Source organism: Cydia strobilella, chromosome 22 (assembly GCF_947568885.1).
Source record: "Cydia strobilella chromosome 22, ilCydStro3.1, whole genome shotgun sequence".
Taxonomy (NCBI): domain Eukaryota; kingdom Metazoa; phylum Arthropoda; class Insecta; order Lepidoptera; family Tortricidae; genus Cydia; species Cydia strobilella.
In genome coordinates this window covers 4,200,212-4,225,255 of record NC_086062.1, presented here as the reverse complement: position 1 = coordinate 4,225,255, position 25,044 = coordinate 4,200,212, and the positions used below count along the sequence as shown (strand labels likewise).

At 39.7% G+C, this 25,044-nt stretch overlaps 2 protein-coding genes across 4 annotated transcripts in view; one reads left to right on the top strand and one right to left on the bottom strand.

The window, feature by feature from the left end:
- The window catches only part of LOC134751438 (uncharacterized), a 365,741-nt gene that overhangs the window by 9,622 nt on the left and 331,075 nt on the right, over nucleotides 1-25,044 (top strand). The window lies entirely within an intron of this gene.
- The window catches only part of LOC134751382 (rho GTPase-activating protein 190), a 55,735-nt gene that overhangs the window by 19,379 nt on the left and 11,312 nt on the right, over nucleotides 1-25,044 (bottom strand). For all 3 annotated transcript variants that reach the window (XM_063686740.1, XM_063686742.1, XM_063686741.1), the window contains 17 exons: nucleotides 24,702-24,858; nucleotides 24,009-24,118; nucleotides 22,939-23,125; nucleotides 21,588-21,703; nucleotides 20,078-20,227; nucleotides 17,697-17,799; nucleotides 14,971-15,130; nucleotides 13,488-13,594; nucleotides 12,814-12,908; nucleotides 11,808-11,963; nucleotides 10,568-10,712; nucleotides 9,910-10,016; nucleotides 9,167-9,351; nucleotides 7,517-7,664; nucleotides 6,905-7,023; nucleotides 6,234-6,311; nucleotides 1,534-1,655 (listed from right to left, as the gene is read on the bottom strand). In XM_063686740.1, coding sequence (XP_063542810.1) covers nucleotides 1,534-1,655; nucleotides 6,234-6,311; nucleotides 6,905-7,023; nucleotides 7,517-7,664; nucleotides 9,167-9,351; nucleotides 9,910-10,016; nucleotides 10,568-10,712; nucleotides 11,808-11,963; nucleotides 12,814-12,908; nucleotides 13,488-13,594; nucleotides 14,971-15,130; nucleotides 17,697-17,799; nucleotides 20,078-20,227; nucleotides 21,588-21,703; nucleotides 22,939-23,125; nucleotides 24,009-24,118; nucleotides 24,702-24,858 — 2,245 coding nt within the window. The remainder of the gene's footprint in view (nucleotides 1-1,533; nucleotides 1,656-6,233; nucleotides 6,312-6,904; nucleotides 7,024-7,516; nucleotides 7,665-9,166; nucleotides 9,352-9,909; nucleotides 10,017-10,567; nucleotides 10,713-11,807; nucleotides 11,964-12,813; nucleotides 12,909-13,487; nucleotides 13,595-14,970; nucleotides 15,131-17,696; nucleotides 17,800-20,077; nucleotides 20,228-21,587; nucleotides 21,704-22,938; nucleotides 23,126-24,008; nucleotides 24,119-24,701; nucleotides 24,859-25,044) is intronic.

Here is a 25,044-nt window from a genome sequence, read left to right as displayed (position 1 = left end):
AACAAATTAATATATTTTTTTTTATAAATAATAATGAATCTACATTATAGTTTTAAACGTTTATTATTTAGACTTTAGACGCTCACACTCTTACTAATATTTTCAATAAACAGGTGTAATGAATGTGGGTAGGAATGGTAGGATACTATAAATCAATATAGCCGCTTACTGACACACCGAATTCCACGCAGGCGAAGCCGCGGGCACAGCTAGTAAATCAATATATGGATACAGGTCGGACACGCTATACATCAAAAATCACTTGCGTTTCTATGTGTGAACGGCACGTCTGTACACGCGTCATGCGTCATTGTGTGAGTAAGTTGCTTAAAAATAGTACTGAGCGGCCGGCAAACGGCCGTCAATCTGCTGTCGCGGGGCGAGGAACTCGAGTCGGGGCGGGGCGGTGCGTGGCCGTTCTGTATGATAATACTATTACTTATTCTGTTATATGGAGAGCGTTGTGTGTGCACGCTCGAAGCATGCATACCGTGGCCCTCTTAGGCTCGGTTGCACCAAACTGTCCGTCACCGTTAAGAGGAAAGGGGACGGCCGTTTCTCCATACAAACGTAGTCCCCATTTTCCTCTCTGGATATTGACATTATGGAAAATATTTTTATATAATTTGATGTATAATGCCTATGCCCCTACGTTTGACTTTTTTTAGATTTTTTGATTATTGTAGAAATGAAGAGCGAAAGACAGATTTCATACAAATTTTAAAATGCTCCTAACTCTTGTAATAATTAAATATTTGAAAAAAATCTAACGTAGGGGCATGTGGTTGATATACAACAAATTGTGTCAAAATATTTTCAATAATGTTAATATCCAGAGAGGAAAATGAGGACTACGTTTGTATGAAAAAGCGATTTCGTGCGCGTCCACAACTTACGCCTTAAATAAAGCGTTCGCTAAATTTTATTGCATGGAAAGTTTCATAGATCTCTGCTGCGTGACGTTGATCGGTCTGTTAACTGTGCTTGGTGCAACTGACCCTTGAGTTCCCGGCAAGCTCGGCCGAATTTCACCTTCCCATACAAACGGAGTTTCGTTCTCATTTTAAAACTACATGTTAGATTGTAACAAAACTTTGCATATACAATGACATGAGGTCTATCTCTAGGTCTGTAATTAGTGTATCCAGTTTATAAAACAAACGAAAAAGCGTAAAAACACGTTTTGTATGAAAAACTTAAATTCGCTGTATTTTTTTAATACATAAACTAATTACAGGCATAGATATATCTTATCTTATTATAAGTACAAAGTTTCGGAGCAATCTAGCTAGTCATTTTAAAATGAGAGCGGAATTACGTACAAACGTACAAACGTAATAGTTCCGCTCTCATTTTAAAATGACTAGCTAGATTGCTCCGAAACTTTATGGAGAACCGAGCTTGCCGGAGACCCTTAATAGTATGTATGAATGTATGTATAAACTATTGTACAAAACACGGAACACAAATATGGCACAGAATAGGCAGTACGTAGGCGAACTTATCCCTTTTAAGGGATTTCTTCCAGTTAACCTTGAGCGTTTGCGAGTGGCGTTGTCTCGGCGGAGGCGGGTGCGGGTGCGGGTGCGGGCGCGCGCGGCCCGTGGTGAAGGCGCGGTGTCCGTAGCTCGCCGGCTGCCATACTCCACCTCCATCTATACACATACATATACATATACATATACATATAAGGTGAAAACACCGACAAATAGGATACTCTCCTACCTCCTATAGTCTGTATCTATAAATTGTATATACAGATGTCAATCACAATGAAAAAATCAACGATGATCAACTCTGGTCAACGTAATAATGTAATAATGTGGTACTACGTCCCACAATAAAAAAGGAAAAATATATTAAAATTTATAGTCTGTATCTTTAGGTATTTAAATAAATGTAAACAAACCACAATAAGGTATTTTATTGGGCAAGACTATTCTTCAAGTAAATTAACCCTTCGTCTGTGTTGGTATAGGATCCTGTCTTTACCACTGTCTGCGGCGCGAAGCAAAATTTAAAGACCGTCGTCTGTGGTTGTTTAGGATCCTGTTTTTACCATCGTATGCGTATGATGAGGATCCGTATCATTACTACTTCTGCCTATTTTTTTGCGATTAATTTATGGATGTGTCAAAACTTACATTTTTACTACGATATATTATGTCCTCACTCAACGCAACAGTGAAGCCGCTATAATCATGCTATTTTGTTAATAGGAATATCTCGGGATGATTTGATCATTCAATACTAATTTACTATTGTAATATTTGCTATTACTTCGTTTTTACATTTATTTAACTACCTAAAGATACAGACTATAGACAAATCAATTTCTTTTCTAGAACTGTCAAAACGATTTGCTATTATGGAATTTCTATGAAACATTGCACAATGACGTCACGATCAACTCACCTACTTTTTATATTTCTATCCGATTTGAAATAAAACTAAGAAAACGGATTATATCGCGTATATTGAATTTATAATACATCCCGACGCGCATACATAAGAATACGCGATATAATCCGTTTTCATAGTTTTATTTCATGAGTAACTATCGCGGTAACCGAAGACAATATTATCTATCCGATTTATTAAATAGAATTTGTGTTTAAAAAATAACTGCTATCTATGTTTTTCTAATAGTTATCCGGTGCTTTATTTCATGCATGGTGTAAAATAATATATTTGAATACACTGATTTAAACTTTTACCATTTTTACTCATTATTATTCACAACTTATTTAATAGTACATTATTGTCGAGGCTCGGAAGTAGCTACTTGCTGGCTGAGGATTCGTTTTAAACGGACGACCTTGGGAGTCCGTTTAATTGAATCCGAAGCCTGCAAGTAGCCTTCCAGCCGAGTCATATATAGTGCTTTTCTCAAAAATGGCGCAATAAATGCGAATATAATAGAAATATTTTACAGAAGCAACGTTCTTATGTATATATTTTCACAGAAAAAAGTAAAAAGATTTGCTTTGCCGCCGTTTTATTTTTTTAATTAAAAATGGAAATGTATTTTTCTGCTGAAAGTACGCCAACCTATTTGAGACACCTAAATAGTCGCGGTACCAACATTATAATAATAAGTACTGATCATCTGCTTGGCTGTTTAATGGACCTATGCCTTCATTTGATATGGCCACTTCAACTTTTAAAAAGTTTGGAACTCGACAAATAATGCAATTTGTATGCAACATTGCAGTCCCGAAATCGAGACTGCAATGTTTCTGACTTTTTAATTTTTTGACTGACCATAAACTACGCACTTCGCGACCTACTTTTTAACCGGCAATGTCGACTTTGGCGTCCATTTTTGAGAAAAACTTATTTTACGCGATTAAGTCCCGCCGTTGTGAATAATAATTTATTTTAAATACAGCCAAATACCCTATTGTAGTGTTTTTAAAATGTCTCAACATTAGGTGCACACGTAGAGCTGCCTCGCGAGGAAATTGCAGCACAAAGCCGCTCGGTCTGTATAGACGCGCGAGGTATCTTGCGTTTGCCGCGGGCAAGGCATGTTGTCACAGAACAAGCTATTTCGCGCGGCAATTTTATCACAAAACAACTCGTTTTGTGGAATCGTAAATCACATAAATAATATCTATAAAATATATCAAGCAAGTTACAAGTGTATATAAAAAGAACTATCACAATATTGGTAATATATTTATCATACTTTTTACATGGTATGACAACTCTGTATAAATACCTCTTAATAAAAAGTGGGTCGCTAAAAACAGGCAATTCAAAAAAAGGAAAATAAAAATTATAAAACATAACTAACATGTAACTATGACTATTTATATTACACTATAATTAACACAACTAAAATTGTATGTATTACATTAAAATAAATTTTATAAAATTAATAAATAATTGATAATACTAACATTATTTTTTTAACACGCTCTACCGTACAACACAATATCATAATCTACTATAATTCATGCATGTTTAGTGTCCAAACACTATTAAATATATTTTAATCTCCAGAACTTATATTCTCCGAAATATAGAAGTGACCATAACTCTCTGGAGTTCTTCGTCAATTTCTTATTCATTCATGCGTTTGAACACTAAAATAAAACAGAAAATAAATGCACAAAAATTTATTAAAATAGTAGCCTACATTAGGTACTAAACTAAGTGTATCTACACACAAAAATGAACCCTCCACGTATGGAAAAACTTATGAATTCGCATGCAGTCACCTGACTCGTGTGTGCTCAGCGAATCCTCGGAACAGTTGAGATCGGCTATACAATATTACAATTATTTATTTACATCTTGAAATAAAATCTAAATGTTTGTATTATAAATGAAAATCATGAAAAACTTGATGTGACTTAACTTTGAAGTTTGTTTTACATACATACATACATACATATAATCACGCCTATTTCCCGGAGGGGTAGGCAGAGACCACGGATTTCCACTTGCTACGATCCTGACATACCTCTTTCGCTTCCTTCACTTTCATAACATTCCTCATACACGCTCGCTGGTTTAGGGTGCTCTTGACCTGGCCTTTCTTCAGGATTTCCCCGATCTGATCAGAGAAAGTCCGCCGAGGTCTGCCCCTTCCAACTCCCGTTTCTACCTCTCCCTTATACACTCTCTTTGTTAGCCTTCTTTCACTCATTCTTTCCACGTGTCCAAACCATCTCAACATACCTTTCTCAATTTTTGTCACTACATCTTCGCTCAGGCCACACTTTTCCCTTATCACACTGTTCCTAATTCTATCTTGTAATCTCACACCACACACACTTCTCAACGCTCTCATTTCCACTGCATTCACTTGGCTCTGATGCCTCTTCTGCCATACCCAACTTTCGCTACCATACATAAGTGTAGGCACCAGCACCCCTCTATGCACAGCCAACCGTGCCTTTTGCGACACCTTCTGGCTGCTCATAAAAGCGTTAAGTGCCCCATTCACGCGATTTCCAGCACTCACTCTCCTTTCAATATCTTTATCATGCTTACCGTTCCTAGTGAATAAGTTTGTTTTAATTAATAAAAATTCGTTGCTGACGTAATAGGAGGCGAATAATTTCTAGGAGGCAATTTACTACTTCATTATCATATCAGCTGATATATGTCCACTGCTCAACACAGGCCCACGGCCCACCCTAAGTAATTCCATAATACGATCATTCTGGAAATTTTAGAGTAAGGATGTCGTGCGCTGCCCTAAGATTAACGGTTTTCTGTGATCTTAAACAGCTACCTGCCGAGGTTTTCCCGAGGGGCTACAGTATGGGGTTCTTCAAAAAAGGAGTGTACAGGTTTTTAAAGAGTCGGCAACGCGCATGTAATATCTCTGGTCCAGGCGTCCATAGGCTACGGTGACTGCTTACCATCAGGCGGGCCGTATGCTTGTTTACCACCGACGTGGTAAAAAAAAAAGATCGTCGGTCTAACGCTGGCCTTATACAGTCTGAATCCGAATCTGAATTAACAATCTGACTTCATAGTCTGAATTCCGGTGACTTGCCTCACACATGTCTTAAACAGTTGTCTCACCAACGTCCGTCTCACTCTCTCCCATGAATGTCAATGGCAAATTCATAATCTGAATCCAGTATGTGTGTGCTCGTCCGTTCTATTTGTATAGAAAGAGGTGCGTCCGGAATTCATAATCTGATTTATTATATTCTGAATTCATAACGCACGTCAGTATCATTCTGACAGATCAATCTGAGAAATTCATAATCTGAAAAAATCTGAATGTGTGTGGGGAATAGTTAAATTGTATGCAATTCCGTGCGTTCTGAATGTATAATATGAATTCAGATTCGGATTCAGACTGTGTATGGCCGGCCTAACTTGATACTTTTTCTGGATGCGTCTTTTTATTAGCGGTCACCACTAGCAAACCTTTCTATATCACATACATTTTTGAGGGTTCAGTACCCAAATGGTAAAAACGGGGTCCTATTACTAAGACTTCGCCGTTTGTCTGTCTGTCCGTCTGTCACCAGGCTGTATCTCATGAACCGTGATAGCTAGACAGTTGATATTTTCACAGATGATGTATTTCTGTCGCCGCTATAACAACAAATACTAAAAACAGAATAAAATAAATATTTCAGTGGGGCTCCCATACAACAAACGTGATTTTTTTGCAGTTTCTTGCGTAATGGTAGGGAACCCTTCGTGCGCGAGTCTGACTCGCACTTGGCCGGTGTTTAAAATATAAAAGAAGTGCTTACGTGATAGATCGGCGTGTATCCGGTGGTCCGGCGGCGCCGGCTCCGGGGGCGTGCTCGGCGGCGGGTACACGCTGAATCCTGCACATATTATTAAATAATAATAATAAATCACATATTTCAGACCGAGCTGATCCATAGTTTGTTTGTTTGTTTGTTGAGTATCTTAATAACTATGTTAGTGGCACAATACCAGAACAACAATAATTAAAATTAAACAATACAAATATAAAATTAAAACGTCAATCAAATTATTTATAAGTAGTATATGTATAAGTATTTTTAAAATGTAAGGAGAATACAACATGCATAGATTTATGGCTAGGGTGCATTATTTCAGAAATCAGAAATAATCGCATTTATTCGTGATAAACTATAACATACAAAATTATAAAAACAACAAAGAAATATAATTTAATTATACATTCTCAAAATGTTTTATCTCTAAATGGCCATACCGCAAAGACGTCCTGTCTACAAAATGCCCCAACCAAAAAATATCAAGTCACATTTTCAAAATTTACGTTTATCAAATCTTTTTCGCTGACGGGGCATTTTGGGACAATAGGCAAAATATGCGCTGTTTTTAGGGTTCCGCACCCAAAGGGTAAAAACGGGTTTTCGTGCGCGATTCCGACTCGCAGTTGGCCGGTTTTTTACCGTACACATCTTACCTTTTAAGAAGCCTCTATTCTTGGAGTTGTTGAGTGTGTCGCTGTATTCGGAGTCGATGTCGGCGCGAGAGTCCGGCCCGATGAGGAGGTCCAGCGAGTTGGTAAGTTTGTGATCCATCCTAAAGGAAAAAAAAAAACATTATTACCCTTGCTATTTTGATGAAAAAGCTATTTCCTACTAGCTTGTTACAGTAGATCAAAAGGTAACAATCAACTTATTTAAAGGTGAGGCAGTTAATGCCATGCCATTGAGTTTGGATGATTGTAAAAAAAAAACTCGTCAGCCTGTTGCATAGCGGTGGAAAAACCGTCAACTGGTAGCAAGAACATGTAAAAAGAACCCACCCTACCGATTTTTGATACATAGCTGTTTCTAATTATGAAACATTGAAGGTTAAAGGTTCAATGTTTCATAATTAGAAACATTAGAAACCGCTCGATTAATGCGGTGTCTGTGATGATACAGACATGTATAGCGAGCATAATTTAATAATTTTAATATCAATATTTGCATGCTGCCATTGGTTAAACATGTGATACCGCTTATAATGATTATGTCAACTTAAAATTACCATATTTAAGCAAATAAATAATTATCTTATCTTATCATACCTGTGATAGCCGGCTTGACGATGCTGCGACGTTGCAGGGCGGGCTGTGGCGACGTCGGGCAGGTTGTGAGGCTGTTCCATGCGGAATGCGCGTTCGATTTCGCCCTTCTTCTCCCACACCTCTTTGAAGAACGGTGTGTAGAACGCAGCTGAAAAGGAAAGGACCGTTAGTGGAGTAGGATACCGAGAAACTGGGCGTTCCGTCTATTTTGTTAAAGCGCGAAATATACAGGGTGGCTAAAAAATAAGTGCATTCGCCAGGGAGGTTTCGGAATTATACTGAGCAACTTTTATTATGGGACCAACCACGAAATCGCGAATTTTTTTTACCCTCCCATAGAAAATGAACCAGTCAAAATGTATGAATCAGCCAAAATTTTTTACGTGATTTCGGGACTGGCCCCATAGTTAATGGGAATAATTTTCATAGTCAATATCACTGCCACCGAAAACCCTGAAAACGACTACCATGATAATTTTCATTATAAGATATAAGATAATATATATATTTATTTATTTCATTATAAAATACACTATAAATTTGCCTTCAATCAAACCTAAAACGTATTACTATAATCATACTTACATTTATTTTCAGAACTACTAGTGTATGTAGTGAAGTAAGCAGCGAGTCGACCCGCAGTAGCGTTGCCGTGATGATTGCATGCCCTAAATCAGTGCCAGAGAAACCTCTGCCATCCGTTACTGCCACCATTTGTATTGACATGTTTCATAAGACACGCCAACAAAAACAACAAAAATAAATACCGACCTTTATTAAAAAACTAGATTCATTTTTGTAAAGTTCATAATAGAGTTCACTCTACCACCGAAAACCTTGAAAATGACTACCATGATGACTTTTCTAATAAAACGTCATCATCATAACTCTTAAGAGCCTGGCTCTTGTCGGTGGAGTAACCGCCACTCCGTTCTTCTTTCTGCCGCTGTTTTGAGCTCCTGATACGTCACTACGTTGATATTCTCTTTGGATTGGTCCAAAAACGCACGTCTCGGTCTTCCTCTGCCTCTCCTTTTTTCTATTCTTCCTTCTATTATAGACTTTATGTAAGTATCGTGCCGTATCAAGTGCCCCAACATGTTTGGCCGGTCGAAATAATTAGCAGAGGGCGCCAGCATAGCTTACCCTGTCAATCCCTAGAATTGTGTCAAAAATTTTTTTTTTAATGCCCTGGATGCCAGCCCTTTATGCCAAATCTCATAGAAAAAGGGGCAAGCTATGATGGCGCCACCTCTGCAAACCATCGCTTCAAAGATAGATATAACTCCGTAATAGATGGATACAGTCTAAGGAAAAAACGTGCCTCGAAAATCACGAAAATTTGATTCTCGATCAGATGGCGCCACTAGTTTTGGCCTACTCTCGTATAGAGGGCGTTGACTGTTTCGTTTGTTATTTATAATTTTAACGAATACCAGTGAAAGAATCATATAAAAATTATTAATGCAAATTAAAAAATCATTTCTCCATATTTAAATACATTTTAACGTATTTTTATAAATCTTCATTTTTAGTTTTAAAGTATGTCGATAGATGGCAGTGAATTTACAGTGGTTACAAAATTTACTACGACAGTACCGCTCTATCTTATTCTATCCTCATTGATCGCTTCTAATAAAAGGTAGTTACATTTAGTTTCAGCACTGCTGGTGTATGTAGTGAAGTGAGCAGCGAGCCGGTCGGCGGTGGCGTTGCCCTCCGTGATGAGCGCGTGGCCGAGGTCGGTGCCGAAGAACGCGTTGGCCGCGGAACCGCCGCCGTCGGTTACCGCTACCATTTGTATTGGTAGGTTTGGTATGTTCATTGAGAAGGCGCTGTGAAAAATTAATTAATTTATTAATTTTTAACAAGCAGAAACGTCTGCGAACGATGCTATTAAGGTTAGAATAAATTTAAAAGTGGAAAAATTACTGCTTTGGGTGAGACTTGAACTCCAGCGCTCTGCCAACTGAGCCACCAAGACCTCATCCATAGTCAGCAAATCTTCCCACTATATGGGTCTGAAGACCCTAGAGACATCTACCGTAAGAGTGTTACACTTCTTAAACGGCCACCGGAGTTCTGAGTCATATTGGGAATTCACCGGTTACGTTTGCGAACGATGCCATTAAGCTTAGAATAAATTTAAGTGGAAAAATTTGTTAAACTATAGTTGGTCAAACCAAATTGTCATTAAATAAGAACAAAAAAAACTATACTCATCCTTTTCTTTTGGGTGCTAGTACCAGTGTAAGATAAAGATAGTATGATTATCTCTATCTATGTTTGAAATGAGACAGTCCTTTAACAAAACTATATAAAATATTTTACTTTTTTATTTATCAATCGTTATAAATATTGTACGGTTTATTTTTAGAAAATCTTATACTTACTTCAACGTTGCTAAGCTTGCTTTTCTTTTGGCTGAATATATCAATATAAATCCATGTATCAACTCCTCCCTAAACTGCGTCGCTCCGTGAAAACTCGAAATTATAACCTGCAAAAAATACAGACTTGTTGTATACGAGTATTTTTAATAAACGTATTACAATTCTCCTTCTCCATGCTCATGGTCGTAACCTCCTAAGCGCCACTTGCACCATCCCACTAACCCCGGGTTAAGGGTTTAAACCGTTAAACCCGTGTCAAATTGTACTGATGACCATGGTAACTCTTAAACCCGGGTTAGTGAATGGTGCAAGTGGAAGTGGACCACATGATTCTGGATGGCGGATTTCCAGGCCTTTCGATCTCTTGCAACTTCTAAGGTGTCATGGACCTCGATGGGTAACGATTATAATTCTAATGAGGGCTATCGTTTTTTTGCTCACCAGTTGGCGCCTCTGTTGATGGTGGTCCAAAAGACCAAAGAACAGCTGTCAGTCATTGAAGTGACAAGTGACATTTGACATTTCGAACTTTGCGAAGACCACCAACCACACTAGCGCCCCTAGCGGCAAATTCATACGCGTTAGCCCTCATTCCTCCATAATTCTACATATTTATTGTCTTTATATAAAATCTGTACTTTTAAGATCAAACTCTTACCTCAACTTTCCTCTTAGAGTCTCCCAAGAAGGTCTCAATAACTATGGAACGGTCTCCGGTCAGGAAGCAAGCCCGATGCAGTAGCAGCGGGCTGAGCACACGTTCAGGCGAATAAGGGTCATCACAGAACATGCACACCATTATCCTGTAGATAAGCATTAAATAAGTTTTTGGCAAAAATTTCATTTTTGGTACAAGCTTTTATCGCTGACTGTACTTTTTTTCCACAGGCAATCACCAACACACTCATCGACTCATCACTCATTGACTCATCGAGACAATTCTAAAAACCCCAAACATAATTAGGTTTTAACACAGAGTTCCTATGACCACCTCCTGTCTTCATCATCAGATCAGCTCGATGGTACCATAATATTGCATTGTCACCCGACTTACATGCGTATGCAAATTTTGAGCTTCATCGGAAACCGGGAAGATGGTTAAATTAGTTACCTTAGATTCCATTACATATTGTTACATACAGGTCGACATAATAAAAGCGTGTTAATTAGAGTAAAATTAGAGTAGTAGAAGTATTTTTTTTCATACTACGTCGGTAGCAAACAACCATACGGCCCGCCTGATGTTAAGCAGTCTCCGTAGTCTATGTACGCCTGCAACTCCCGAGGAGCTACATGCGCGTTGCCGACCCTAACACCGCACCCTCGTTCAGCTCTGGCAAGCTTACTCACCGGCAGGAACACAGCACTATGAGTAAGTAGGGTCTAGTGTTATTTGGCTGCGGTTTTCTGTAAGGTCTGTAAGGAGGTACTACCCCAGTTAGGCTCTGCTCTAGATCTGGAAAGACATCCGCTGTGCTGTGCCCTAACAGGCAAAGCGAGATGACATTCACAGTGCTCATACCTCTCTTTTGGATGTAGTTTATAGACATACCCGGGTCCAGGATGTAGTTTATGGACATACCCGGGTCCAGGACGTAGTTTAAAGACCCGGGTCCAATAGTAGAGGGAAACTAAATAAGCTCACAAATAAAAAATAATAGTATCGTCAATCTCAAGGAACTAAAAAAACTACTTCATCAACTTACTTCTTCTTCTTACTTCTTTGGTCAGATGATTTACTTTTAGCTTAGGTATATTGTTATCTGCCGCTTACAAGTCAATTTTGAAACCAAAAATGTTGTTATGACTCAAAATAGTCAAAATGTATGGAGCTGATAGGTCTCTTAGACTAACTTCAAAGCGGCGGATAGCACCAGTCAGCAATTTCAATATCTTACCGTATATCGGAGTCGAAGCAAACAATAAGGTCTCTGTAAAGATGGGCGTAGCTAGCTTTCTCTCTGTTGGCACGTACTAATTCTTGAATAGCATCTGACGTTAGGGCTTCGGTGCCTAACTCGTTCACTGCCGCCTCCATGTATGAGCAGTGAAGACTGGAAATAAGGAAAGCATATTTTGGTGATCACGTAAGGAAGGAGGCGCTAATACTCGTTTTTAAAGTAAAGAAGTTGTCTTCGCGTCTTGCTAGTGGGATTTGACAGGCCAGACTATGTAGTACGAAAAACCAACCCTGTATATGTATACAGGGTGGATTTTCTTAGTGGGTCAGTGACGGCAGCTACCGGATCCCGTGCTGCTACGCGGAAATGGTCTTAGAAGACCTTTCATCAATTTCAAATTAATGGCGTTTACAGATTTTGGAAAAAACATACAGAGTGCGGGAAAAAAGCCATTTTTGGTTAACTTTTTTTTTATGCCAATCGATCCTATTCCTATCCAGGATCAAAAGCTTGTATAGGACCAAAAAAAATAACGGCTAGAAGCCACAAATCGCGGAACGTCCCATGCAATTTGTATGAAAATTAAACTTTTTTTTTACATGCAATTTTTTTTTGCCAATCGATTCCATTCATATCCAGCATCAATAGTTTCCTAGGGTTCTACTTACGGTAATGTACTTAAAAGCCATAAATTAAAAAACCCTTTTTCCATGCCTTTACTATGGAGAAAAAGTGAAATTTAATTCACTTTTTTCCATTTCGCCCATCAGGCCGACAGTAATATCTTCATACAGTATAATGGGCCTTAAACGTAACAGGACTTGTATTCTACATTGTATCGATATAGGTATATCCAAAGTCGATAAATGAGAAGTCCCTAATGACAATTCAAACTGCCACGAAAATTCCGGTCTCTGGTTATAAAAAACCTCAGTCAGAAAGTGATTGCGACTCATTCATTCTTGGATATCTATTAACGATGATTATATAGTGTGTTACTCACTTATCAGCAAGATTCTGTCCCTCCTCCTGTAGCCTCATAATCTCCTTTTTATCCATGCCTTCGTCTTGAACGAACATTACTACGAGCGGTAAACCCTAGAAAAAACAACCGTAATGTAATTACAAACCATTTTTTTAATCCTTCATAAGGCATAAGCGTGTCAGGAACTCAGGAATTATGCAAAAATGAACCCTATCACTTCGAAATAAAGTTCAAAATCAGTTGGGAAATACATTTTGAAGATCTTTTGTTTATTTAAAAGTGACCTAGCCTGTAAGTTTGTTCAATCCTCCCATCATTTGCACGACAGACGAAATATATTTCCTCTGCCTTAAAAAGGCTTAAATATATGTATGACTATTATGTAACGAATTTATAACAGCAATCTCAGTAATGCCACAGAATAAATAATAGTACTACCGTACAGAAAGGAAACTTCCTACAAAACCAGTTTGATAGCGGTTCAGGGTCGCATCATGCTGTCCCTTTCTAATATATGATAGGTACTATCCCTTTCGGTTATTTAGGGTTGTCAAAATTCAAGTCATTATCTTATCTGTGGTCGCGCACGCAAAGGGACGTCAAATTGTGCCAACCCTAATAATAGCAATGCTGAGCCGACCGGAGCCGAGTTTGCCCGAAGCGAGGCGATTCGCACCCCTGGTAATGCTTACTTGGAAAGGCAGTTTGTCTTCCTGTTCTAGGCTGGAAAGTAGCGTTTTCTCAGCACATCCACGAATGTACTCGAACGATTCCTGATCTTGATACACGCAGAAGTAACCTGTGAAAAAACACATAAAAGGGTAATGGGAATTTATAATAGGGAATATTACGCGAAACACTGCGTAGGGGGCGCCCGTACCAATCTGGGGGTATATCGCGAAACAAGAAAATCGAAATTTCGGTATCTAACGTCTCTGTCACTCTTGCATACTCGAGCGATAAAGAGGCAAATAGCAAAAATTCGCGTTTCCCGGTAGGTCCTCTGTAAACAAACCGCCTTGATGCATCAATGTCATATTTTATTATCTTTGAAAACTTGTCAAAAACCTGTTAAAAGTACAGTATGTATGGTTTACTAAAAAGGCTACTGCTGCACTCTGGTGGCAGAACATTGCAGTAATATCCCCCCTATTCTACCTCATGTTTCCATGGGCCAAGTAAAGAAACGTAGTATGGGAAATCCCCTATTGTCGGAACCCCACCAAGTTGGCAGTTTTTAGGATTCCTTGCCCAAAGGGTAAAAACGGGGCCCTATTACTATGACTCCTCTGTCCGTCTGTCGGTCTGTCTGTCACCAGTCTCATGAACCGTGATAGCTACAGTTAAAATTTTCACAGATTATGTAAGTATTTCTGTTGCCGCTATAACAACAAATACTAAAATGTACGGAACCCTCGGTGGGCGAGTCCGACTCGCACTTGTCCGGTTTTTTCAAAAACAATTGCCGACTGACCTTCCCACATAGTGGGATAAATAGGTACCATTGAGACAGAAAAACGACTGGTACAGTTAAAGTACGTTCCGAGCAACTTCCAAAAACTTCGGTCACAGAATAAATAATAGTACTAGGTAGAGTCGCCATCAGATATATCGGAGCGGCCAAGGTGCTCAAGAATATCTGAACACGCACTCTAACGCCTTGACAATAGAGGCGTGTTCAGATATTAGTGAGAGCCTCGGCCGCTCCGATATATCTGATGGCGACTGTACAGAAGATTCACTTTCTAACAAAACGCGTCAATTACGGCAGATACGACCGCTAGGTGGCGCAAGCGCGAGCAGGCGTCCGTTCCGTAGCGGTGCGCGGCAACTACTATGGTTAGTCACCAAAATTGGTGTGGGCCGCGTGTACTTGTAGCGACGCGACGAAATCACGGAGTGGGCCACGCCCGCCTCGGTTTGGAAGTACCACAGAAAGAGTAATAGTATTATCATACAGAACGGCCACGCACCGCCCCGCCCCGACTCGAATGACCTCGCCCCGCGACAGCAGATTGACGGCCGTTTGCCGGCCACTCAGTACTATTTTTAAGCAGCTTACTCACACTATGACGCATGACGCGTGTACAGACGTGCCGTTCACACATAGAAACGCAAGTGATTTTTGATGTATAGCGTGTCCGCCCTGTGGTACTACTATAAGAATGCACTTACCATTAGGCGTGAAGTCATCAATATTAGTAGTTTCAGCACTAAAGTCGTCAGTCCGGACTCGTTGCTCGACGCGCCACAGCAGATTCTGAACGGACACCCGTTTGTCGGAGTCGCACCCGGCTAGCAGACGCTTGCCGAACTCTCCTGCTACACCCTCCACCTAGACAAATAACAAACAATGTAGTGAGAACTTTACACAATTTTAAGGTTTTTAGGGTTACATACCCAAAGGGTAAAAACGGGACCCTATTACTAAGACTTCGCTGTCCGTCTGTCTGTCTGTCTGTCCGTCTGTCACCAGGCTGTATCTCATGAACCGTGATAGACAGTTGAAATTTTCACAGATGATGTATTTCTGTTGCCGCTATAACAACAAATACTAAAAACAGAATAAAATAATTATTTAAGTGGGGCTCTCATACAACAAACGGGATATTTATGCCTTTTTTTTGTGTCCGACTCGCACTTGGCTGGTTTTTTAAATGCCACGTTAGTGTCAAATATGAATACAGCCCGCCTGATGGTAAAGGATTTGCCACACTGGATGCGTTCTGCGGTCAGCGATCAGGTCAAACCCGCATTATGTATGAACAACATTGACAGCAACCTTTGAAGTTGAAGTTTGACCTGCCCGCTGCCCGCAGAACGAATCCAATGTGGCAAATACTTTATCGATTATCGTAGCCGTACGGACAATTATGCGAATTGTCGACCCTTTTAGAACTTGTAAGACTTCTCTATTGCAGTAAGTACCCCATACAGAAATTCATATTATATTGAGTTCTTGACAGCGTTCGCGGAAAAAAGTTCTTCTAAAACTGCACAAAGCGCATGGTATAATAAAACAAGGTACTCTCTTCCGAGACTCGCGAACCACGTGACTGACACAAGCCTACGTCATCGTGCTGTTAAAAGCATGGAGACTATATAAAGGAGCCAAATCTCTATGTATGAAAAGTGTCCATCAAAAAACAGTAATTAGGCGGCGCCACCATACACCGAAATACTACCAAAAACAACCTACGTAATTTGGTCGGGTTATTTGTTGCCTTATATGGTTCATGTTATACTCATGTCCCAGAGCCTAACTAGCGCCACCGGAGAAATTAGGAACTGTTCTATTAAAGCTGAAAGCGGTCACTTTTGCAACAATTCTGCCATAAGAGATTGGCATCCTTTCTTTACCATCCATAGTTAAAAGGTTCACGATGACGTAGGTGATTGTGCCAGTCACGTGGTTCGTAAGTCTCGGAAGAGAGTACCAGGCGGAGTATATTATTATACCATGACATAGCGTGTCTATTTGGGTTCCAAGTGGGTATGAAGATGAACGCTCTGCCGAGGGCGAGCGATACGTTGGCAGAAAATAGGGCAACATATCACACAATTAGCCTCATGCATGAAGTTTATATTTGAACGAAATATGTTTTATTCGGATGTTTGTTACCGTTATATCATGTTACAAATGCATTTCCGTTTTTAAATTACCATTTAATTACTTAAAATTATAAATAAAAAGTACAAAAATTTGCCCGCGAAAAGCTAGTGAGCGAAACGCTCGAAACGCCACGTGACGTCACGCGTTCGACAGATTAGTGTCATTAGTAGCAAACGTCAGTTGGGCCGCCCAACGTGTGACGTCATCACGCTCTGTCGAATTCGCGCCAAAAATTATGAGCGTTTCAACCGCTCAAAAATTTTCAACATTTTAAATATTTTTTAATAAAATAATGTTAAGGTTTACAAAAGTATTTTTATCATTTCCGGTGTTCAAACGATATAAATTATGAATCCAAAAATAAAAATAAATTCATGCATGGAGCTAATTCTTCTGAGCACAACCCATTCTCAAGAGGCACAGTCTCTGCTTAGACTTGAGGACCACCCCACACTAGCGTCACAGAATAAGTTATAGTATTATCATACAGAACGGCCACGCACCGCCCCGCTTCGACTCGAGTTACCTCGCCCCGCGACACCAGATTGACGGCCGTTTGCCGACCGCTCAGTACTATTTTTAAGGCCGTTCCATCGGTTTGCCGCTGTCACTGTCACATTTCGCAAGAAAGAACGGGATAGATCATGCGCGCCAAGTGTCAATTTTGATCGAATTTTGTCGATTTTTATTTATTTTAATAACGTTACCTTATAATATCGAAATTCGAAAGCTATGAAATAACTATTTAAGTTAAGATTGTTTTTTCTTCTTTTTTTGTTTATAGTATGACATAATAAATAACCGAGTAAAGTTGGATTAAAAGTCCGAGTTAGAGGTTACTTTGGGAATTAATTGTATCGAGCGAAGTGTCATAATTCGTGTATCGAAAGCTATGATATTAAAGATAATATAGTCAAGAACTACATATATTTTTTCCATGTCTATCAACGCCTCTTAGAAAAACATGATCATATAAGGAGATTTTTCGCCTTCTGGCTCAGGGAACCGCCTTAAACAACTTACTCACAATATGACGCATGCCGACGTGCCGTTCACACATAGAAACGCAAGTGATTTTTCATGTATAGCGTGTCCGCCCTGCGCTAGCGTCTCTCGAGCTTCCGCGTCCAGTCACCTCTATGGCTGCTGCTCGACGCAACATTGGCGCAGCGACGACTTTTTCCATAGCGCCGACGACGATGCTCAGAAGATGGTGATGGTGGTGGTGATATGGGGTGGTCCTTAAAGCCGTTGCAACTGAAAGTTTAGCAGTACAAGTGATACTTACGCCCAATATGATAACGTTGATCTGGTTGGAGTCCGCGGTGAGCGCCCAGGGCGCCGCCGGCGGGCCCGCGAGGCACTGCGACTCGCCCGTCGACGTCAGCGAACTGTTCATACAATACAATATATTTTTCACCTCAGCAGCTCGAACAAGCCTACTTTCGTCACTCCCTGGAGTGAGGAAAGTGCGACTTTCCTCACTCCAGGGAGTGAAACAATGTAGCTTTTTAATTTAGTAAAGGCCATGAACTTCATACTTTTATTACATATTTTTTATGGTATGGTACGGTACGGTACGGTACGGTACGTTACGGTACGGTCCGGTCCGGTCCGGTCCGGTCCGGTCTCGTATCGTATCGTATCGTACATATTATAATACTTTTTTTTCTGGTTATTCTGTGTAATTCGAAATACATTTTAACCTTTAATATGTTCTCACTACTGAGGTGAAAAATTATGTGTGCAAAACGAGAGCAGTTATTTTACATCTCGTGTTTTTGAGTCCCTCGCTACGCTCAAGATTCTACCTTAGAATCACTCGCTTCGCTTGTGATTCAATTATATAATCTTTCGCTTTCTCGGGACTCAAAATAAACACTCGCAAGAAAAACCAACTTTCCTCTCTTGTTGCACAAATAACTATTATTACAGACCAGCTCCGTAGTGTTAGTGTACATTCCCTAAAGCCTATGTTTTTTTTTTTTTTTTTTTTTTTTTTTTTTTTTTTTTTTTTTTTTTTTTTTTTTAGCCTATTTTGGTGTCCCACTGCTGGGCAAAGGCCTCCCCTCGTTTTCTCCACTCGACCCTGTCATCGCCATTTTCCCACCATTTGGGGTAGAATGCGTCCAAGTCGTCCCGCCATCTTCTTTTTGGTCTGCCTGAACCCCGGCCTGCACCGTCTATGGTGCTCCGTGGGTCCCACTCAGTAACCATTTTGGCCCATCTTTCCGGGTGCATGCGACAGACATGTCCCGCCCAGTCCCACTTAAGCTTAGCGGTCTTGACGCCTACATCTGCAACTCTAGTTCTGGAGCGTAGTTCCGTGTTTCTGATTCGATCAGTTCTACGAACACCTAATATACTACGCTCCATAGCTCGCTGGCAAACCTTGAGTTTCGATTTTAGGGCCTCAGTTAATGACCAAGTTTGTGCACCGTAAGTTAGGATGGGCAGGATGCACATGTCAAGGAGTTTGCGCTTAAGACACAAGGGAAGGTCACCCTTCATTAGCGCTTTCATGGACCAGAAGCTCTTCCAGGCGTTCTCGATACGTCTATCGATTTCCATAGACCGCCTGTTCTCGAAGGATGCTATCTGGCCCAAGTAAACGTATACTAGTTAAACCTATACTAAATTATAATAACTTATAAACCAAGCTTCTGGATCCCGCATGTACATAGTCAGAATGTTTCCAGAAGGCGCAAGCGGACTCTAACACTAGTTAATAATTCAGAAAGTTCAGACACTGTAATCCAATGAACCGAAATGACCCGGTTTTTATATTAATGTTCGCAAACTACTTAGCAACAAGCTGCCAGGTTAATGCCCTTGAACGTGAGCAACATGAAAGTCTTCGTGACAAACCTCGTGTCCTAACGCAAAGCTCATTAATCTTTTGAACGCTAGGAACACCTAAAATCGTCGTTACTAGTCGTGCCCACAGCGCCATGAACGACTATAGGTGTTATGGCGTACGTAATATGAACCTTGTTGTCTTAATTTAATTTTAAATAAATATAGTAACCTTCACACTTTCAAGTAACGGTTCATCCATTAATTACATCACATGTTTAAGGGGTTGTCAAGAAAATGTGACATGTAGTGATAAACTTTGTGACGTCACTATAACTTATTTAAATTATTTTATTTAATACTTAATTCGATTTGCCGATTTCATTGAAAAAATGTGACGTCACACCAGGGGAGGGGTTTGCCAAATGTGACCAAGTGTGACACGAAGGGGGGAGGGGTCAAAAAACCTCAAAATTCGTGTGACGTAATTAATGGATGAACCCAAAGGTTTACATTAGCTCGCTTGCTCCCGGGACCTAGGCGTGTTAGTGACGTTTCCTAAGTCCTGCGGTACCAAATTATGTGCATAATAAAAGTCACCCTTCAGTCCCAGCAGTAAGTACTATAGTAATAAACACCGATACTAAATATTTCGGTACAAAAATTTTAAATGCCCCCCGCTTTCAAATTTGAATGCTCGCGCGGAATATTCTGTCAGTCCATAGAGTTGTAAATAGTCTGTTCAGGACTGACCGCAAATATTTACTATGTGCAAAAAAATGAACAAGAGGCCTCTAGGACTATGACGTTTAAAAAAACTTGGGACTTAGGAGGATAAAGCGTTCAACGGCATAAACATCCAGTACGACTTACCCGACTCTGGTGTTGAGTATGACAGGTAACGTGGCATCCAGGCAGTTGGGTCCGGCGGGACAATGCTCGCGCATCGGACAATGGACAAAGCCAAGATGTTGAAACAACATCAGCTTGCGATCTTGCTCCATACGATCCAGCATTTTATATCTAAAGGAAAAGGTTTTCTGTAAGTTTTGCATATGATAACAACTAATCTTAAATCGGAAACTTAATTTGACATTAAGACGAAAGAAGGACTCGCGCGAAATGGCCTTTTTATCCTTTTCCGCTTAACATTATTGAAAATATTTTGACACAATTTGTTGTATATCAAGCACAGCTATGCCCCTAGGTTTAATCGTTTAATTTTTAATTATTATAAAAGCTTGGATCATTTAAAAATTTGTATGAAATCGCTCCTAATTTTTACAATAATCAATAAATGGAACAAAATGAAACATAGAGGCATAGCTATGGTTAAAATGCATCAAATTATGTAAAAATACTTTCCATAATATCAATATCCAGAGGGAAATGGGGACTACTTTTGTATGGAGAAGCGGCCGTCCGCTTTGCTTTTAACGTCGATAAATTTTCCCTCAACCTTGAATTCGCTATCTCTTGGTGTCTGTCTTATTCCAAAAATTATTTAGCGAGCTTATAGCTTATATCTTATCGCCGCAGGATTTTTATATATCAGTATTATAATAACCTCGATTCCCGATATAAGTAGATACTTATCTGTACATTTTTGGCACATTTGAGCATTAGTTCATACAGCTCTTGAAGGTTTAGCATTTCGCATTTGGTTTGTGTTAGATTTTGATGCCCCGCCAATATTATGAGACTAACTAATAGGTTACTAAACTACTGATACGTTAATATGTTAACTTTATTATGTTACCTTAATTATAATATGTAGATTAGAATTAAAAGAATATAACTGTACTATTGTGTCCTGAACTGGCTATATGAAATGTGACACCTTATTATGTACATGACAATGCATCATCATCATCTTAGCCTATATTCCATATCCTAGGGTTTGGGGTCGGCTCTCCGTATCATTTTGCGCCATTCTTCTCTGTTTTGCGTCATGTCAGGGCTTGCGCCTATTGTCCTCAAATCTTTCGACACTGTGCTCATCCATGTCGTAGGGGGCCGGCCTCTGCCCCTTCTACTTTCAGGAATGTCATTTAGGGCTCTCTTAGTCATGTGGTGGTCGTCTCTTCGCATCACGTGGCCGAACCAGCGCAGTCGGCTATCGCACATTTTTTCGGCAATAGGTGCAACCTTGAACGTTCCACGGATATGGTTATTCCGGACCCTGTCCATCAGCGTCACTCCTCCTGCTCATCTGAGCATGCGCATTTCTGTGCAGTGCATTACGTGCTCTTCCTCCTTACGCATTGGCCAGCATTCTGCACCATATAAAAGCGCCGGACGTACAGCTCTTTTGTAGACGTTACCTTTTACATGTACATGACAACGCAATATTGAATAAATGACATTATATTGTCATAATCACCTGAAGTCATCTTGCAAAACATCAGTAATCTCCTTGATATCCTCTTGAGTGATGGTGCCGGTCGGCGAAATGCTTTTGAAGTGGTAGAACAGGTCAGCATGCTCTAACAGTAGCTCCTGTAACAAAAAATAAATTATTTTAATCAGTATTAGTGAACAGTAATTGTTAATTGACCAAGTATACGTAATTAGCTAGTGACTGCTATAGTTATTGGCCCCTCGATAGTAATGGCGATTCCTAACAAATCTCAAAGAATACAAGACCAAAGACGTCTTATTGAGAGTGGCTAATAAGGGGTCGTTCAGAAATCATGTGATCATATTTGTCCTATTTTTGACATGTAAGTTATGTTTAAATTAAATTATTAAATTAAATTGTCATTTATTTCAGGCCTAATACATGTAACAGTAACAGTAACTTACATAGCTAATAAAAATAATGTTAGTGCTATTACAGAACAAATTAACATGCAAATTAACTAATGACTAGGAGCTAACTTAGGGCTAGGACACACCGGATGAGCCTTATAAATAAATAAATATTATAGGACATTCTTACATAGATTGACTAAGACCCACGGTAAGCCCAAGGAGGCTTGTGTTATGGGTACTCAGACAACGATATATATATAATATATAAATACTTAAATATATAGAAAACACCCATGACTCAGGAACAAATATCTGTGCTCATCACACAAATAAATGCCCTTACCGGGATTCGAACCCAGGACCATCGGCTTCACAGGCAGGGTCACTACCCACTAGGCCAGACCGGTCGTCGAAATCTAATATATCACCACAAATTATCATCATTTTTGACTAGAAAATGCAACAAATAATTAAAACTCAACACAATACAATTCAAATTAAATAATTAAATTAAAAATTCAATAATAATTAAAATTACAATTATTACAATTAGCCCGCTGCTGTAAAGCCTGACCAGTAATAGATGCTCATTGTCAAGAGGGCGCTGTTATTCTCATGTATAGGGTGACAGTTCAGTTTAGTATGAAAAAATTAGTTCCAGTGAAATTCCACGACATGGCGCGTGATAATATATGACTGGTCAGGCTTTATATGCCTCTGATGCTGGTCATACAATGATTGACTCATCCGATAAAACCCTTATAACACTCTCTGCCCATGAGAACTCTCATTTTGGATACCATGGCCATTTGGCCCTAGGACGAGGAGACACTAGCGTCTCCCGAGCGTCGTCTAGTTAAGTCTATGGCTGCTGCTCGACGCAACGTTAGCGCAACTGCGCAGCGACATATTTCCACAGCGCTGCCAATACGCCGACGCTAAAAAAACGCTAGTGTGTCTTATACCCCCATTTTACTGACCTGCAAGTTATGTTTAGCCCGCTGCTGTATATGCCTCTGATGCTGGTCGTACACTCGCTGTTGCTGCTCCTCTGATAAAGCCTCGTAACACTCCCTGCCCATTAGGAGGACTCGCACTTCGGATAGCTGCTTGCCGGGAGTTACGTAGCCGGTTTCTTCGAGAAGCCGCTTGAATTGTTGGCACCATCTAAAACATTACATGTGCGATATATATTGCATTCAGCATCGTTCTTAGTTGCGATTTTTGTACTGAAAGCTGCGTCTTTCGGAACCCTGCGCATTGGAGGGTCAGTCAATTGCCACGTAAAACAACTTTTACATTTCAAGATTTTTAAACCTAGATTCTAGTATATGAAAGTAATGATTACGATTTCATTAACCCGTCAAATTTTTAGCACTGCAATGCTTATAACGCGACGATGGAAGGCAAATGAATGAATGATTTATTTGCATATGAATATTGGGTTACATAAGTAGGTGTTGGGTACAATATTTTGAGTTTGTTTCACCAAAATTCTACCTATACAGTTGACTTGATTCGCTACTAACAGTAGTAGAATTTCGCCAAATCACAGAAAATTAATATTACTACTTAATTATAATAATTATCTTACAACATAGTTCAATTAATACCTATAAATTTACACAATGTCAAGTTATAAAGTTACGTCATTTCGATTATAAAAGTCAAAGTAATTACAAAATTAGAAAGAATGTCATACATATATAAGCTTAAGAATTAACATTAGAAGGATTAAAATTTATGGTTAAGAAAGTCATCAATACTGTAAAAACAACACTTACATAACAGTTCATAGAGTTTACGTTTGAATTCCGGAGTTGATAAAAATTTTAATGCCACAGGAATTTTGTTAAAGATTCTAATGCACATAATGTATGCACTCTTTTTTCTGACTGCTAGACTGTGTGGCGGTATTGGCATTTGGTATTGTCTTATGGACTAACTTAAAGGTAACTTTTATGGTCTTAATTTTTTTTTTTTTTTTTCTTTTATGGTCTTGTTGGGAGTTGAGTAGCAATGACCAGAATACAATATGTTGTATGCTTACTCGTAATTTCTCTGTTCCTCTTGAGCCTCATGTAAGAAAGTCTTGAAAACGGAAGCTGCTTCGTTCGTCTCAAGAATCTCGTATGGAATCTTCTGTGACTGTCCCAAAGTCTGCAACGGAGTGTATGCGATTAAAATCCTTAGTAGCGTTGCTTTTTTAGGGTTCCGTACCCAAAGGGTAAAAACGGGACCCTATTACTAAGACTCCGCTGTCCGTCTGTCTGTATCTCACTCTAGTCACCAGGCTGTATCTCATGAACCGTGATAGCTAGACAGTTGAAATTTTCACAGATGATGTATTTCTGTTCCCGCTATAACAACAAATACTAAAAAGTACGGAACCCTCGGTGGGCGAGTCCGACTCGCACTTGGCCGGTTTTTTTAAATACCACGTCAGTGGCAAACAAGCATACACACAATGTAGGATCCCACACACTGGCAAGTAAGCGTGGCAAGCGGCATCATCATCATACAATATTATTATATTTTTTATTTATGTTTCTCTGTTTTGTATAATTTTCTATTTGTGTGTGCTAACGAATAAATTATTTCTATTCTATTCTACAAGGTGTAGGGGTCGTGTTTGCCGCTGCAGCATTGGCTTAAACAGCCATAAAAAAAACATTGTCTCCCCAACTAACACCGTTTGTAAGTCCTTAATAGAATGGAAAGCTATTATTGTTGTCGAGTATACCTGATATCTGTTCGCTCGCTCGCCTACTGGCAGAGTGTCTTGATGCTGGAGATCATCTGAGCCCGACTCGGAGCCCGACTCCGTGCATCGGGCTCCGCTGAAGTACACGGAGAAATCTCGGTGCGAGCGCAGCTGCCGGACCACCATCGGCCAGTCACTGTCAAAAAGAAACGTTTTTATGTTAGTTCTAGTAACGTTTAGTATTCCGTATCTGATAATAAAATAAATAAATTGTGCCGGTTACTAGATTGTCAAACGCCAATGGGAATTGGGAGTGCATTAGTCCCAGACGGTTTTACTTAAGTTAGAGCCAGTTACACCAATCACAAATAGAGGACTGATC